General features: G+C 39.7%; 1 protein-coding gene across 8 annotated transcripts in view; it reads left to right on the top strand.

The window, feature by feature from the left end:
• The window catches only part of TRPM3 (transient receptor potential cation channel, subfamily M, member 3), a 278,412-nt gene extending 260,996 nt beyond the window's left edge, over positions 1-17,416 (top strand). For 7 of the 8 annotated variants that reach the window (XM_014958485.1, XM_014958484.1, XM_014958481.1 and 4 more), the window contains 4 exons: positions 72-222; positions 759-958; positions 2,100-2,232; positions 10,260-17,416. In XM_014958485.1, coding sequence (XP_014813971.1) covers positions 72-222; positions 759-958; positions 2,100-2,232; positions 10,260-11,709 — 1,934 coding nt within the window. In that variant the 3' untranslated portion in view covers positions 11,710-17,416. The remainder of the gene's footprint in view (positions 1-71; positions 223-758; positions 959-2,099; positions 2,233-10,259) is intronic. The other variant, XR_001413818.1, reaches the window with a different exon arrangement.
• The last annotated feature ends 453 nt before the right edge of the window (positions 17,417-17,869 follow it).

The raw sequence follows: 17,869 nt of genomic DNA, 5'->3' as shown, positions 1-17,869 counted from the left end.
GAAAAAAAACGAAAACACTGAAAAAATAAGATTCATTCCCATTTTGCATTTTTTTGCATTTTTGTTCCCAGCTCCTTGTGGTCAAAATGAAACCAGAGAAGATGGCAAAATAATCCAGCTACCTCCCTGCAAGACAGGAGCATGGATCGTTCCTGCCATCATGGCCTGTTACCTCTTGGTTGCAAACATCCTTTTGGTGAACCTCCTCATTGCTGTTTTCAAGTGAGTGACATGTTGCAAAGTACGGATTTGGGAGGGGTGGACATTATTCACAACCTAAGAAGACTGCTAAACTGAAGACTTTGGCTGAGGCTCACTTTCAGAGGATATGAGGGTGAGAGGAAAAGAGGCAATAGCTTGTCTCCAGGGAATGAGGGAAATGCCAAATTCTTCACATTGCTTCATTTCCAGGAACAGAAACCCGAGAGGGCAGAGCACTCAAAAGATTTCAAATTCAGTCATGGCATCATTCATTCCCATGGTGATATGGAAAACAAGAATAAAAATACTTTGTGGGTCATTGGGTTGTTTTAAGACTCAATGTTTGTACAGAGCAGACGTACACAGTAGTAAGATACTGATTGCCACTGTGCTTTTCTGAAGCAAAAATTTCTTTTGATCTTCTTCCTCTTTTTGCGACAAGAAAACACTTGGCACTATTAGTGAAATGTGTCTGGTTAGGGTGCTCTTATATCGTCTTTGGCACAGTACCTGAAACCATTTCAATCTGATGTTATGTTTCTCTTCTTGCCTTCTAGCAATACATTTTTTGAAGTCAAATCCATATCCAACCAAGTATGGAAATTTCAAAGATACCAGCTAATCATGACATTTCATGAAAGACCTGTTCTCCCACCACCTCTGATCATTTTCAGCCACATGACTATGATATTCCAACACCTCTGCTGCAGATGGCGGAAGCATGAAAGCGACCCAGATGAGAGAGACTATGGATTGAGTAAGCCTTAGACAATTTACAGAGTGGGACTTTTGAATGCCCTGGGTAATATCTAGTGTTTGACGTGAATGAAGGCCAGCACCTTGATAACCTTTCCAGCAGAGCACTACTTTTAACTGCAGAAATCTTACCTGAATTAGTTAGTGTTATCTGCATTACCCAACCCTTAGTTCTCCTCAGAGCACTAACGTGGCTATGTTTTTCTGGGAATGTTTGGGTTGTTCCTTCGTTCCTTCAAAGCAAAGGGGTTTGTTTTGCTGTTGCTAGAGGTCTGCTACTGCTGGAATTCTTCTTACAGTCCATCGCACTTCCAGATCTCAGTTTTATTTCTGCAAAGGCAGAGAGAGAATTCCTACTTTTTGAGCAAACAGTACATATTTCCCCCCAGCACATTTTTTGCCTAGATAAGATGAGAGATGGTAAGAAGTAATTATTTTGTAGACAAATGTTGCCTCCTTGTGACACTGTCTCAGACTGGAGGAGTACTTTCTCCAGACGCTTTAATACGAGCCTCCATAAGCATGATGGAAAACCTGTCAGATTATCTTGATAACACTTTCTCTACTCTTCTCTATCTAGTTCTTCAAAGTGGAAGATATCCGCTTCCCCAAATATATATGACAGAGGCAGGGAGCTAAGGCATCTGCATCTCTTCCCAACATTAGCCCATGCCACAGCCCACTTCCCTGTAAAGAGGGAGCTGGAGCCATGCGATGGCACTGGAGATACAACTGCTGCCTGCAGATATCAGCTCTTGCCATATCAGATAGACCCTCTGTACTCTCAGACTCCTTTCCTAGCAGTCTGCTAATTTGATTATATTTGTATTAGGTTACAGGTGGGCCTTGGTTCACACCATCTCTCCAGGACCTGACCAGCAGCTGTGTTTAGATCTCATGCAATCAAAACACATTCATGTTTGCTCAGCATTTGCCTTAAGTATTTCTGTCTACAGAATCATATATAATTGAAGCCACTAATTTGGTAATTAGCTGCATCTATCCGCTTTCATACCAAAATGCCAGATAAATCTGAAGCCTGCTTGTGAATGTTTAGTCCATGAGTTCCACAATAAGAAGAATGTCGTTAATTTCACGTGTTAATATTTGCCAAATTCACCTGTTTTCCATTGTTTCCACAGAACTTTTCATAACTGAGGATGAATTGAAAAAAGTCCATGATTTTGAAGAGCAGTGCATAGAAGAATATTTTAGAGAAAAGGATGACAGATTCAATTCCTCCAATGATGAAAGAATCCGTGTCACTTCAGAAAGGTGCACTTTCTTTGTTTGTTGTCTCATAAGTTGATCTGGAAATGTGTTTCTTCTTCCATTCTCACCCTTCTTTTCTTATTCTTGTAAAGGGAAACATTTGAGGTATTTTTTGATAAGTCTTAACTAAAAATTAGAGTGATAAAAAGTGGTGAATTTATTTTCTCTTTTTTTCTTTTTTGCTCAAGCAGATGTTCCTCTAAGTTTTGAAAACATGAACAAATTTGAACAAAATAGGAATATTTTCACATTGGATTAGATGTATTAGAACACAAGTGACATAGTAAGAAACACAAATTATTCTTGCATTTCAGTTCTTAAAGCAGAACTTTAGGGCACAAGCAGTCAGAACATGGAAGAGAATAAATGGGAGAGTAAATGAGAGTTCCTCAATGAAAATTACGACTTCAGCACTGGCCTGCTTGCCATTCAGATAAAGACTGAGACTTGTTTCAGGATGGCCTTGCTAGGTAAGCTAGTTTCACTGACAGCAACAGGCGTCTTGAGATCAATTTAAAAGGAACTAGACATTTCACCTACACCAGTGAAATGCACAGAGGACACAGATAATACATTAATTTAGTGGAAGTTGCAAGGCTTCAAATTTATCAGTCCTAAAAATTCATAAATCTGTTCATCTGCTGTGGTCCTTATATGTTTTCATCACACAGCAGCTGAGCAACAGAGTTAAATTTTGAGGACAGAGTTTGGTTTTTTTTATTCATAGCACTGGTACCAATAAATATTTTAGGGCAATATCCTGTCAACTATTCATAAAACTTAGGAACCACTGAATGCTGCATTTCCTGAATACTCCACTTTAACTTGAATAACAGAGGTCAGGTGAGTTGTTACTGTGAGTCGATTAAACAGATGTAACACTCTTTTCCTTACACATAATCTTCTAGCCCTGCCCCTAGCTATGCCTAAAATATTATTTCTGTAGGCAAGGAAACATGCTTTTAATTTGGTTTTGAAATAAACCTATTCCAGAGCAGGATTAGCAGATATAATATCCTTTAATCATCTGCATCAATGAAAGCAGCACTCCTAAAGCACATATTTTAGAAAAGTATATTAGAAGGGAAGTATGGTGAGGCATGGAATGGCTTCCTTATAAAAAATGGCCAAGGAATCCTGCCCTACCTGGTCTAGAAGAGACAAATGAGGAATGAAATGATAGAGGTCTATATAATTATGAGTGCAAGGAGAGGGTGAGTAGAAATCAGTTGTTTGCTACCTTTCGCAGAACAAGATACAGAGGAGCAATAGAACAATCTAGCAGAAGCCCATGTTCAAAATAGACAAAATAGGTGATTTTTTCATGTAGTAACTAGTGGAACAGAACAAATTCTTGAAAGCTGATGAGGTCTAACAGAAGCTGATGATGTCAGCTAAAAGTCCACCCAGGTTCAAACAGAGACTAGGCAGGCTTGTGGAAGAGAAATCCAGTAAGAGCTGCTAAATACATAGAGATAACACTAAGCCCATGAAGCAGAAAATGTGTAGAGACTGGAAAACACATGGCGAAGAATTACATATACTTCAAAGTAAGATAGTGGGTTAAATTGATCTGTGGTCCAACTGAGCACCTTTTTTCCTTTTGTTCTGATGTTCCAGTGATTAGAGAAACAACCTGAAAATCATAGATGCAGGTTCAAATCTCTGTTCGGGCATAGCTTTCTTTTTGGTGGCCAAGAAAAGAAGAGGTATGTTTGAAGCCTCTGTAAATAAGAAGTGATCCAGCTGGGACCTTTCCTACATTAGGAAAGTGCTCTAAGTCCTTGAAAATTAATACAAAGCTGTCTGCCTTTGCACTCAGTGCTGGCCCTGCTTTACAGACAAGAACCCTTATCTCTATTTTAAATGAAGTGCTTAAAGCACCTTGTTCCAGAATAGAGTTCATGATTATGAATCCTAAAGGAAGACAAGCACCTGAGCCCCACAGAGAAACAGTTCTTTAAAAATCCGTTTACCTGAGTTAACAGTGGAAAGTGAAAAGCAGCATGCCCCACCTCTGTAAGAGAGACCCAGGTAGCAGCCCGATGGGGGACAGTGGCCACTCCCAGACCCAAGCACACTGCCAGGACTTCCAGCAGTAAAATCCTAGGTGAATGCAGTTCTCATCTCACAATAGCGCTCTCTTCTCTCCTTGCCAAACCAACTGCAGTGCTCTACCACACCAGGCAAGTGCAAATACTTCAAAGATCAGAAGAATACTTTAAAGACGTCTGAGGGCTATCTAAGTATCTTAAATATCATGTATTTTAACAACTGGATGCCCAGGTCTGTCATTTTTCCCTGCAATTACGGCCAGGGAAGTATCCAATGAAGTGTTCTTGATCTAAAACACCAAATTTATTTTTTCTAACCTGTGGAACGGTCAAATATTTGAATTCCAGATTTGCACTTCATAGTTTTCATTTAGACATGTCTTTGTATAATTAACAAGATGTAAAGCAAAGAAAACAAGAAGATGCAAGACTACACAGTTTCTCTTCCAATGTAGATAAATCACAATACCTACATTATAGCCATATTATGAGAAGCTTAACCATCTGTCCAATTAAGTCACCTTTACGTGGTGTAAAATTGAACCAGAAAGCCCCACAAATGTGAGTGAAGTTCCCCCTGAAGAACTTCCTTTTGCTCAGGAAGCTGAGGATGCTGTTAGGCTCAAGAAGGAATGGCTGGGCCAAGCCCTGTTTGACGTACCTGCACCTGGAGCTGGACTGCTCACTGCCTTTCCTCTCCTCCATCTGTGATATGCTCACCTCCTTCTTGAGCAGCTCCTACTTGTAGCTGGATTTATCAGAGGCCCCAGGTCCTGCTTGGAGGAAGAACACCTGCACACTGTAGGTGTAAAGCCCAGTACGCCTCGAAAGGAGTAGGGGGATAGTACTTGAAGGGACACAGAAGATGGGAACAGTCTTGCTTTGAGGCTCAGCCTAGGTGGGTCCCAGAGGCAGGTTAGGAGCTCAGGAAAACAAAAGAACAAAAGATCCTCTTTTGTACTGCATTGATTTGTGTAAATGAACAATTTCTGCTAAGCAGTCAGTGGCCATGCTGGGTAAGGACCACAGTGTCTTGTCTAACTCACCTACAACAAGCTGCAGCTTATACTGTCACCTTGTAATAGTTCATCTTGGCATCCTGTTGGGGCCTGCCTTGGTTCAGCAATTACCTTACATCTCTTGTAACAAAGAACACCACAGAGGTGTCCAGACTTGGTGTCACTGCACAGAATCTCTCCTTTACCTGGTCCTTTCATAATCTGAATTTCAGATCATGAAACAACAGTTGATGTTTGTCCTTCCCTGACTCCAAGTACTAAGTAACTTGGAGGAGTAGCTCGCTAGCTAGGATCTCACACAGGCACATGGAAGTAGCAGCAGGTTAGCGATACACATCAGAGGAAGTGATTAACCAAGTGAAAAAATGCAAAGCAGTACAAAGCTGTAAGGTGTCTCCTTTAACTGCATTTATCAGGTTAGGCAAATCCTGGTGAATCTCCTGGAGACCAGCGGGGAAAGCAAAGTTGGACAAACTCACTTTGTTGCAGCAGAAAAATCACGACTTTTCCTGGAGAGCCTTCCTTTCTAATCACAGTGAAACTTTCAGTGGCATATTTTGACCAGCACAGAGACATGTGCAATATGATCCAGAAAGACTGCACTATTTTTCTTGATCTGGCATAAAGCCACTAAAACAATCTCTTCAGTAGGCATTTTTTCCATATGGACAGGTCTCAACTCTTTCAAACCCGGTGCAAAACCTCTTGTTGATTCCAAAGAGAGCAGGGTCACATCCTAACAGTATTTAAAAAGCAGATAAGCTGGTTGGAGTAGATATTATTATGTCATCTTTGGTACTATGTGGTGTCCATTACTGCAGCACTATAGTCTGCAGTGCAATTACAGTAACAGCATCTGTGTGAATGAAGACATAGTTATTATCTTTATTTCAAAGATGGCAGGCTAAAGTGCACAGAAATAGGTTTGAGTTGGTAAAAGGACCACTACGGAGCCCATGAGATCTGGCCACACATGCTGAGGGACAGTAGGAAAGGTCTGTGAATCCAGCAGCATGTCTCCGTGGTCACAGAGTTAAGTGGTCTTAGGTTTCAGATGGGAACACAGCCAGGACAACCCGAGGTCCTTAGCCTGCAGAAACCACTGCACCTGGGAAAATTGGCTGGCCACTTGCATCAGCAATGCTTTACCAAAAGATGTCAGGCAAAGTACCAATAGCCTGTTACAGGCTTGGGAGCTGCTGTCCATGTTTTATTTAAATAAAGCCATTCTACAGTCACCTATAACAAGCAGGGTGGATGTAAGTGACTTTCAGTGTCTGCAGTCTTTGTGGCAGTTGAAAAGAATTTTGAGTATAAACAACGCCTTAAAAATGGACATGGTTTCACAAGGGGACTTGTGAACCTAATTCTAGCATTCAATTAAGACGTCTGCTTCTGAAAAGAGTACTTTACTCCCATTTAATCATTACTTCAATGAAATTATTGATGAACTGATGTATAAAGTTTAAAAATAAATATAAGCAAAATGAATGCCAGCAAAAGCCATCATCTCCCAAACCACAATTAAAAAGGCTTGTCACAGGTAATATCTTTGCCAGGTTCTCAGTTCTACCCTTTTATTTTTTTCCTGGTTACTGAATATTGTCCACAAATAGTCCACATTGGTTTCACTATTAGAAATTTCTCAGCTTCAGCAGAACACGCTTCATGCACATTTTACGTGTAGCCTCCTCTTTTTCTGTTCTCACGCCCATCTGTTAGGATGGCTTGGCACCTTCTCATACATTGTATAAATCTTGCTGTAAGGAAAAGCACAGGTGCAATGGAGGCATCATACATGGATATTGTGAGATTTGCCAAAAGGTTTATACTACCTCCAATACACATGGGGAAAAAGAAATCCAAACTTAGGCGTTTTTATTTTGAAGTGGTGCTTTAATTCAAAACTGTTCCTGACGGAAATACAGCTCTAGCTGTCTATTCACTGAGTGCAAGATCATCCAACAATACAGGAATATTGAATATTTCATTTATTAAAACATTTTAAGGACCATGACTGTACTTCTCCAGAACATATCCTCTTACGTTCGGTGTTCGGCTGATGTAATTATATTTCTAGTAGAATTGCTCCCAGAGCATTGTGCTGTTCTGTGTGATGAATGACTGCAGAACCGAACATCCAAATTGATACAAGATAATATCACTAATTAAAAGAATAAATATTTGTTTAAAGATCTGGGAGTGGTCATATGCAATAGGTATAATAAAAGGTGACTAAATTCAGCTAATAGCTTTGAGTTTGGAAGAGACCATCATAACTCCAGCTTTCCAGTGTAAATACGTGTATGTACTTCTCAGTTACCTATGTACATCCCTGGTTACCCCTGGTTTCTGAACCCAGGCTGCACTATCCTTACCTTGTTGAGTTTCTATATAAATTTCCCACTACTATCAATGTAATCATATCTCTGATCACTTCCATAGCAACCAACAGACCATGTAACTCAAAAGTCTCTCTTCATTTTGGCCAGCAATACATTTACACTTTGTGCCTCTGGCAGTATCTAACAGATCATGTTCAGGGAAGGCAGGACAAATAGATAAATGTGTACCAGCAAGGTACAACTCTAGGTTCTTCTTGGGATGCATTAGTTTTATTCAGTCGAATTGCATAGCCCTCATGTGAATGCAGGATACAAAACTTATCTCACTATGGACAATTCTACTCACATTCTAGATAAAAATATGTAACCAAGTGCAATTAATTCAAATGGCTATGTTTATTAAAAATAATTTCATTTGTATACCTCTCTCAAAGCAAGAAAAAAAAAAAAAAAAGAAAAATAACCAAAACCAAAAACAAGCAACCCAAAAATGCAAATTCATTCCAGTTCTTGAGTAACTGTTGCTGGGGTGAATGTGTTTTGTTGGACATAATCTGGGGATTCTCAAACAAAATCCAGGAGGTTTCTCAAATTGTTCCATATGTTTGACAGCCCTGAAATTGTTATATCTCTTCATCATCTTTGAACAGTTCAAAAGTATAATTGTTTTCATAAAATAGCAGTTCAGGTAACTAATAACATGAGGGAAAATTCAACTGCTTCCCATAGAAACTGGTCTCTCACTATGGAATTATATTCCGTGCTTGCAATAATATTAATCTGTTTTGTTGGAGAAGGTGGTAGAACTAGAGTTTGACTGGTGCCTAAGTGATAAGAAGATGAGTAGAATGAGATTCTTTGAAACTACCAGTTCATTTTTAATGGCAATTACTTGATCATTCCTCTGTTGAAATCTTATGACAGCAATACAGTTACTGCTTCACATTTGATTTGCCGTGCTTGTGCTTTCAAAACTCACGATCTTCAACAGAAAAAGCCCGTTTCACAGGAATGTGGGACTTGCTGGAGGGAGTGGTGTCACACTCCTCCCTTCCCTCTTGTGCGGGCGGGTTGCTGTTGCTCATCACCACAAGGTAGTCAGACCTCAGTTTTTCACCAGCTGAAGTTATGTGCATTAATTAACGAGGCATTAATGCTGCCCAATTCACTGCTAAAATCTGGTTGCCTCCGGGGTGAGTAAAAGCCTTTATGGCATTGCCGGTTCCAGGCCACTCATAATGTTGGGAATTGAACCAGCAGTAGTAGAAAATGGTACTTATCAAAAATCCTGGTTACAACTGACGTGGCGCCTATTAGCATTTGAGTATGAATTGCACTAACAGGCAGAGAGTAAGAGACTTGTGAAGAGAAAAGTGTGGAAATCCTGCCATTTGGCATTTGTCACTTCTCTGTTCATTTTTCAGTGGCTACAGGAATGGAGAAAACCAGAATTGTAGCATCAAAAATCAGAAAAAAATAACTGTATAAATGTGTTGCCTTTAATACTTCTTTGGCAGATAATAGAGGTCCCTCGTCTACCCTAGGGACTACAACTAGAGAAAATAATTAGGAGAAGAAATTTCATATGTGCTAAAGGCAATTTCATTGTGTAAAATTAGAAGACTTCATATGAATCCTTCAGTAGAGATGTTTTAGAAGCCAGAAAATTGAAATGGTTGAAAGCCACAGGCATAAATTAGTACACAATACACCTTAAATTTGAAAACATTTTAAAATGAGGCAGTTCAAGAGTGTAGAACATATATACTGAAGTTTAAATTAAGATCACACATTCAATTATTACCTATTACTACTTTAATCTAACTTTTTATTTATATATAATGATAAGTAGCTAATAAATAACTTTAAAATCCATTGTTTGTATCCCTAAACTATTAACAGAGACTACCCAAAGCACAATCACAGTAATGGAGTAATCTTCATGTGTGTACCCTACTGTAGACTGCATTTGGTTTGACCAGTGTTCTTCTCCCTGCAGTTTCCATGCATACTTTACTTGATGTTACCTACATTCAACACAATAGCTGATACATATTTTTTTTTCATATATCTGAGCTAAAAATTAATCAGAGAACAAAGCAAATATCTCCTTAGGTCCACATAGCACTAATTAGTGTAAATCTGGGGTGAACACCAGGAAAAAGATGGGATATTACCCACCTTCTATGGCACGTTGCCCACTTTCATCACTTCATTTAGTTCCACAGTTAACTGTGGTGGTCTTGCCTGTAGCACAACTGGGGACAACATCATGTGGTGTCTGCCTTAAGTGTTATTCATTAACAATAACCTAATTAGAAGTTTTGGCAGCAAAGAGGTAGCAAATCATAGTAACATTTCTGTAATAACCCCTATCCCTGGGATAGGGCACACCCAAAACCCCCTCTACATTATGCAGCAGCCTCCCCTGGTTTAACCCACTGCAGGAGCTCCCTGAGTAGTTGTTTGCTGAACCTCTTTCAGCAGGGTTTTAAAGCAGATGAGGTGGTGTAGATTGGCTTCGAATTTTGTTCCTGTTTGTTTTGGTGACCTATTAGCTGAACATTACTGCTTCATAGAAATTAATCTGTTTAATTCTTCCCTTTTTTAAGGGTAGAGAACATGGCCATGCGACTGGAAGAAGTAAACGAGCGAGAGCACTGCATGAAGGCCTCTCTGCAGACCGTTGACATCAGGCTTGCTCAGCTGGAAGATATGATGGGACGAATGGTTACCGCCTTAGAAAAACTGACCGGCATAGAGAGAGGTGAGACAACCAAGATACGATCCAGGACCTCATCTGACTGTACGGATGCAGCCTACATTGTGAGGCAGAGTAGCTTCAATAGCCAGGAAGGAAATACTTATAAGCTTCAAGAGAGCATAGATCCCACGGGAGAGGAGTCCATGTCCCCAACGTCTCCTACAATCACACCCCGCATGCGAAGCCACTCTTTCTATGCAACAAATATGAAGGACAAGTGTGGCTTGGAAAAGTTTGAAAGCATTTTTAAGGAAAGATCGCCAAGTCTGCATCGAGCTATCAGTTCCCACTCAATAGCAAAAGAAGGAAAGGTTCCCTTAGCACCTACCAGCACTTTGTCAATTGCCCCAGACTCCAGAAGGCCTTCGTCTTGTATAGACATCTACGTTTCTGCCATGGATGAGATGCATTCTGACACAGAGCCTCTTGACAGCTCCATAAATATTCTCGGTACCGGAGATGTGGCTCTGCAGGCCCACATAGCCTCTTCCATTTTAGCTAACAGTGCGTACATTAGCAGTACACCTGGAGAAAAAATTGCTGGCAGGAGTCTTGATTACGAGGAAACCTCTGGAATTGAAACAAGAGCATTTTCTTCAGACTATTCACAAATCACAGATTGCCAAATCCCCTGGGATTCAGACCCTCCCTTGTACCACACTTTAGAGCGATCTAAAAGCAGTCGTTACCTGGCTACGACTCCATTTATTTTGGAGGAAACGCCAATTGTGAAATCTCACAGTTTCATGTTCTCTCCATCTCGAAGTTACTTCAGCAGCCTCGGTGTCCCAGTCAAAACAGCAGAGTACACAAGCATTACGGACTGCATAGACACGAGGTGTGTGAGCGCTCCACAGGCCATCGCAGAGAGGGCCAGTTTCCCTGGAAGTCTTGGGGGCAAAGTGGAAGACTTGGGATGCTGCCACCCAGAGAGAGAAGCTGAGCTAAGCCACCCCAGCTCTGATCATGAGGATATTGAGGCCAAAGACAAGAAGGGGATCCTCTTATCTCCTCAAGACAGCAATGCTACAAGAACTCTGGCCAACAGCATCCCACTTCCAAAAATAGAGCGGGCCAACAGCTACTCTGCAGAGGAGTCCAACATGTTGTATGCACAGCACACGCGGAAGAGCTACTCTATCAGCGACAAACTTGACAGACAGCGAAACACAACAGGCCTCCGAAACCCTTTCCAAAGGAGTAAGTCCTCTAGACCAGAGAGCAGAGGGGACAACCTGTCCATGAGGAGACTGTCAAGAACGGGAGCCTTCCGCAGCTTTGAAAGCAAGCACAGCTAGGCCTATCAGCAGTCTAAGGGTCATCTGCTCTCCAGTTCATTTTTCTTAGCAGAATTTTAAAAAAAAAAAGAAACACGTTACCCCATGTCAACTCCAGTTGGCAATAGCCACTGGTCAAGGGAGCACATTGTCAGCCTCAGCACCGCCCACTGAGTTACTGCATCTTGACCCAGTTGACATTTGCACTTAAGGAAAAAGGAAGGGATGAAAGCTTTACAAAGACTTCAGTAAACAACAGGAATAACAAACCCCTTTTATGAAGTCACAAGAAATAAATGAGTAGGTTCAGAAATCTGCCTTTTATTAGAAGGCATCCTAAAATCCTTGATCATTATTCAAGTTTTTAGGATGCAGAAATTAGCTGGCAAAAAGAGATGTACAAATTAGATGTTCTAAACTTCAATCACGACTTCTTTTTCATCTGTTTCACCGTTGTGATGACTGATGAAAAGCATTTGTTATTTCTGTAGGAACTGGCAGCAAACAAACCTAAAATCTCCCAAATCCCTTCCATCCCACACTTGTGGAAATGAAGAAAGATGAACAAGATAACAACCATAATGTTCACTTGTCTCTTTTTTTATCAACTTCTAGTGCCACAAAAAGTTTATATTTTCAAGAGCAGAAAGGGAAATGAAATGCCTTTTGTACTGCAGCTTAAATGGAGGAAGAATTTATGTTAAAGTATCAGGTGATTTCCTGTATAAAACAGGCATTCTAGATTCTAGCACAGCTGAGCAAGCTCAGGATGAATGTAATTAAGCGGAATAGTATATATTTATTTTTTTACCACATTTGTCATAATATGTTGTCTCACTAAATCAAAGGATGTGATGGAACAGTAAGAACAGGATGATCAGAGCACAGTAATATTGTCGGGATCTCACTGCTCTGTTTAATTACGTATACAAATTGGGGAGATTTATCCGCCAGGCTACTACCAGGCTCTACTTGCTGTTCCATTTGAGTTGCTGATTTTTCACATCATTCCCTCACCTAAAAATATACAACATTTTTTTTTTTATTATTATTGTTTTCATGAGGACATGGCCATATTTGAACATTTCACAGTATACAAGATTTATCAAGCGGTCTGAATCCAGATTCATGCAATTAGGCTGAAGTTGCTTAAGGGAAAATGTTCTTGGCAGAGGACTGATAAAACACTAAAAAAGTCTATATGCTTTTAAGGTAAGTTAAAGAAAGAAAAGAACCAAAGTGAAACTGCAGATGTCTTTTAACAGCAAAAGCCGCCAGTTGCAACTAGGCTTCCACTGTTCAGCACCATATCACACAACCTGCATTTTTGTAAGAGAAAGTACATCTGCATGGTAGCACAGTTGTGTGTTTTGGTTGAAGACAGTCGTAACTCCACCAAACCCACCCACTTTCCAAGGGTCCACGATGTCAACCAGTTTCAAGCTTCTCATGAGAAGATATCACAGTGGTCACAGGTGGAAGGGTACGCAGAAGATGCGTGGAGAAGGGTGGAGAAGCATAAACTGCAACTGCATCAAAATTTCACATCCTTTACGAAGGCACGACTTTTAAGCTTGTAAAGAGTCGAAGCTAGTGCTATTAAAAATTAAAACATTTCTACAACGACCAACATCTGTGTAGAACCAGCTCCTTTTTGTTTTTAAAAATGAACACATGTGAGTGGGGTACATATTTCCCATTATTTAAATGGGAATTATCTTCCAAATCTCTAAGGCAGCTTTGAAAATGCAGGCTGACATTTTCTCACAGGGATCTTACCCTGGGAGACTCTGAGCATTGTACGAGAGCTAAGTCTGAAAGGCAACAAATCCAGACATAAAAATGACCATCAGCCTCCGGAAAAGAGGCAAAGAAGGTGAAAACATTTAGGTACTGAGTCACTACATTGGAAAGTTCAGGAAATAAAGAAATGCAGCATGGGGACTTTAAGCACAATGTGTTTCATACTTCCTGTACCAACGTGTTCCTTGCTTTCTTCTATTTGATCAGGCTTTCAATGAGCTAAACTCCACCAAGACACCACGTTTATGCAATTGCCTTGCAGTCCATGTGGAGCGTTACGGTCACATGGCAACACCGAGAAAGGTCAGAAACCTTTCCGTGCGTTATGAAGCATGCTTGTGACGGGCTGATTGTTGAACAATAGCAAAATGCCCAGGGGCAAAGGAACTTGTGTTTAACAATCTGCTTCAAATGTGCCAACTTCTGTTAGCAGCCTTTTCCTAAGGCTTCTCCAAATCTGACTATCCTTGGTGAGTAGAGGGGGATATTCTCACTTTGTTTTCTTTGTTACTTTTACGAATGTCTGCTAAAACTGTTCGTGGACTCTTCCACCTTCACCGTATTACTGGCCTACTCTAGAGGAACTTCAGATTCATTACAAATTCCTCAACAGTGCTTAGTGAATTAGTTCAAGGCATAGGGCTCTCCTCTGGGGTAGATTCCATCTTTTAGTTTGTCAGGGTTAAAGGAATTTGCCAAACCCGGAAGCTGTATAAATGTTTAGGATACAGCACTTTATTGATCTGGAGCACAAATTCCAGGCAAAAATGAAACAGGACACTTTATTTACCTCTTAAAATTTGCCATTATATATAAAATGTAAATTCAGATGTTAAAAGTGTGATTGCAAGATGTCAGAACACTACTTTTCCTGAATGTCTCCCATTTATTCTACGATATGGTCTCTATAGAATATATTATGATGGATGTTAGATCATTTTATCTTCACCTGTTTTTTACACATTCCATCAAACTGGTCCTTTTTGAATTTGATGGTAAAACACCGATTCCTTGCAACGGGACCAGATTTCCCACTCCTGATATTATTATGATCATTTAGTGAGAGCAGAAGTCTTATCATCCATCATCATGTAGCTATAGCATGTGCCATATGACATATTCTGTATCAAATGATAGCTTATGAAATATATATACACACATATATACATATCTCCCATAGATAAACCAGTATAGTTGTGACATGTGGTAATATTAGTGAACGTTACAGGACAGTTTTAATATCACATTATAAGGTCTTGTTTTGTAAATCTGTAACATTCAATAAAATAGCACATGTTGCATCGAGCATTAAGTTCCACTATCCAATTATTAGCTTACATATGGAATATGCATTTCTGGTCACAGTGTGTAAGTTTGGTATATTTCACGCATTTCTCTGTATAGGTCCACTTAAACGCCTGTATGAGCTGATGTATAAACCTCTAATGAGCCACTGTGGGCTGTGACAGGTGAGTTGTGATAGTGTGAAAGACGAACTGGCATGTTATGCAAAAGATTATAAGATAAATGAACTTTAATAATATTTTGAAATTCAACTGAACTTAGCTGTTTGTTTACATATGCTGGCCGACTAAGGAAGCGGTGTACAGTATTTTATAAATATTTTCCTATAGTAATCCGTTCTGTTGTTTCCAGTTTAAGTGATGCTATTCTACAGTTGGGGTATACACTTGTCCTTGGTATTGGATTATAGCACATTATTTCACAATAACAGTGTGATATGACTGAAGTAGTTTCTCTTCTTTACAGTCCAGTCTTTTTTTGTGTCAACGAAAATGCATGCATTGTTCCATAAGTTTCTTTGGACTACTATGAGACTTAACATTTTGCTATTGCCTGCCTGTAAAGATGAATCCAGTTAGGAATGAATTCAAGATTTTGGATGTTTACATTATTTCCATTATGTTTGATCTTTAGCAAAGTAAGTGACTTTTTTAATTATTTTTAAATGACAATTGTATTTTATGAAATTGAAATACTCAATACAAAATGCGAACCTACAGCAGTGCTCAGACATTTGGCTCTCTCTTTTTTTGGAAGAGATAAGGTGCTACATTGTTGTTCTTAGCACAAGTGCCAGTTAACAAATGGCAGTGAGGGGATAATTTGAAAATACAACGAAGAACCAAAACATCCATTCATCCACATAAGGAAATCCCTCTGGGTTCCAGATATAGATCGCTTTTTTTTCATTTTCCATTTATAGATTTTTTGGTAAAAAAACTGATTTGTACCTTTTGTGGAATGGATAGCCTTTTGTCAGGGGATAAATATCTTAGTTAGTTATATTTTTTGTATGAGAAGAAAATGATTTGTTTCTTAGAAACTGTCAGCGCATGGAAAATGCAACTACACAAGTAACCGCTCAAAAAAAGTGCTGGTAGCAGCACACAGCCTTAGTCCAATGACTGCAGTCGGAGCAAACAAGTATCTATCCTGAGAGCAGGAGCTATCAAAGGTATTAGCTTAGAGTGAGCCAGTGAAACAAAATTCTCTCTAAACTCATGGTGCAAATTTTCAAAACAAGCATAAATGTCTTGTTATGTTGCTCAGGTTATATACTTAAGAGGATCTGATAATCACCAGAAGGGAAAATGTGAGCTGGTCATTCCTGGATTTCCCTAGGAATACTTAAGTAGTTGTGATGTCTCTCCCCTGCTTAAATATAATGGTATATTTGCATTTTTGCACAAATATGCACAATTGTTTCAACAAAGGCCACAATTTCAGTTTTGTTAAAAGGTACCAGGTACAGATCACCTTCTTCAAAAGAAACAGGAAAGCTTCCTAGCATGAATTTTCCCTCATCCACCTCAAACAACAGTACAGTCCAAACTGGGCAGACGTAAAGCACCGGGAGTGTCTGCTTACCTAATGGAACCCTTCATTGCTCTAGATGGGGTACACTGGCCTTGCCACGCGTTGGCGTAGAAGCAGTGGTGTTGAGATGCGGAGGGGCTGAGTCTCTGCACCCCAGTGAGAGCCACCCTGCTTTATAGCCAATCAATCACAGGGTGAACACCACAGGTCACACAGGCTTCTCTTCTCCAGGGTTGACTATGATTATGGTCTTACTGATGCTGGCGAAAATCTGCAGAAAATCCACTGATTTCCACAGAGTATTCTGGCTTTTGTTAGAGGATGGATTTATTCTGCATTCCTAACTCTATATTACTTTGAGCCATGGCACAGATTATCCTAAATCATCATCAAGTGGGCAGTCTAATGACTGAGCCATTGAGCCAGACTGGTTGTGATGCAGTCTCTGACCTTTTAATTTTTGGTGTACGCTTTCAGATCTCTCGTAGAGCCACACAGTACTTATTTCAAAAAGCTATTAGGAAAAAATGTTTGATTATGAAATCGCTGCTGTTTCTGCTGCAGGGAAGTGATAACTTGTTTATTTTAGTATTTGGTAGGTAGGGGGAAGGGACAGAAGTAGGAATTGGCTGTGAAATACAATTTTATGCCTGCACAAGAGTAAATTGTATTAAAGTTATATCCTTCTTCCACCACTGCAGTTGTTGTACATGAGGAGAGTCTATATGCTGCTACTGCTGTCTGGAACAGTGTTTGCAATATACTATACTAATAGCTATTTAATCGTTTATTATTTGGGCTATCATTTTTAAGTGTATAACAATCATTTATAAAGGGAGAAAAATGATTAAAATGTCATTTTAAACAAATTCCTACTAATATGAAGCTTTTCAAGTATGATTTGTCTAAATGTATATCACTAGGGAAAATGGTCCTTTCCAAAGGTCTACTGGATTCACAATGCACTTTTAGACTGTGTTTAGATACGTAATAAAAAGCAGAAGTTGGCAATTACTACAGTAGAACTTTCTGAAATTTCTGTAACAATTGTTTTGCAATAAAAAAAGAGATGTAGTTCAAAACATCTGTTCTTACCGGAGCATTTATTTATGGTCTTTTGCTTTCAAAGCAATAAAGCAACAGCGCAATGACAGCTGCTTTTCCCTAAAACCTCTCGCTGCTCTAATTCTAACTTTACAGCTTTAAAGAAAACCAAAGGGTTTACACTATTATGCACAGACATTTTGAATGTTGTAAGTTATTTCCACCTCTGAGATCAGGTGTCATTCAGGTGTCCCTTATTCTGGCCAATGTCAAACCCCGGGTTGAACCAAGACAGACATACTTCTCAGTGAGTTTATTTAAAAGAAGGGAATAGTTTCTTTTATTTGTAGCTAATATTTCAGCGAGGGGGAAAACATAAGTGTTCATTGCAGATCCTCTCTAAATTGCTTCCACATAGACTGGAAGAAGCGTGCTCCTTTGTATGGCATTTTCCCCAGATGGGTGGCATTGCTGGCTCTTGTAGCTAAAGAAG

Source organism: Calidris pugnax, unplaced genomic scaffold (genome assembly GCF_001431845.1).
Source record: "Calidris pugnax isolate Ruff unplaced genomic scaffold, ASM143184v1 scaffold360, whole genome shotgun sequence".
Classification (NCBI taxonomy): domain Eukaryota; kingdom Metazoa; phylum Chordata; class Aves; order Charadriiformes; family Scolopacidae; genus Calidris; species Calidris pugnax.
Note: the sequence above shows the minus strand (reverse complement) of the source record. Positions and strands in the feature narration are given on the sequence as shown.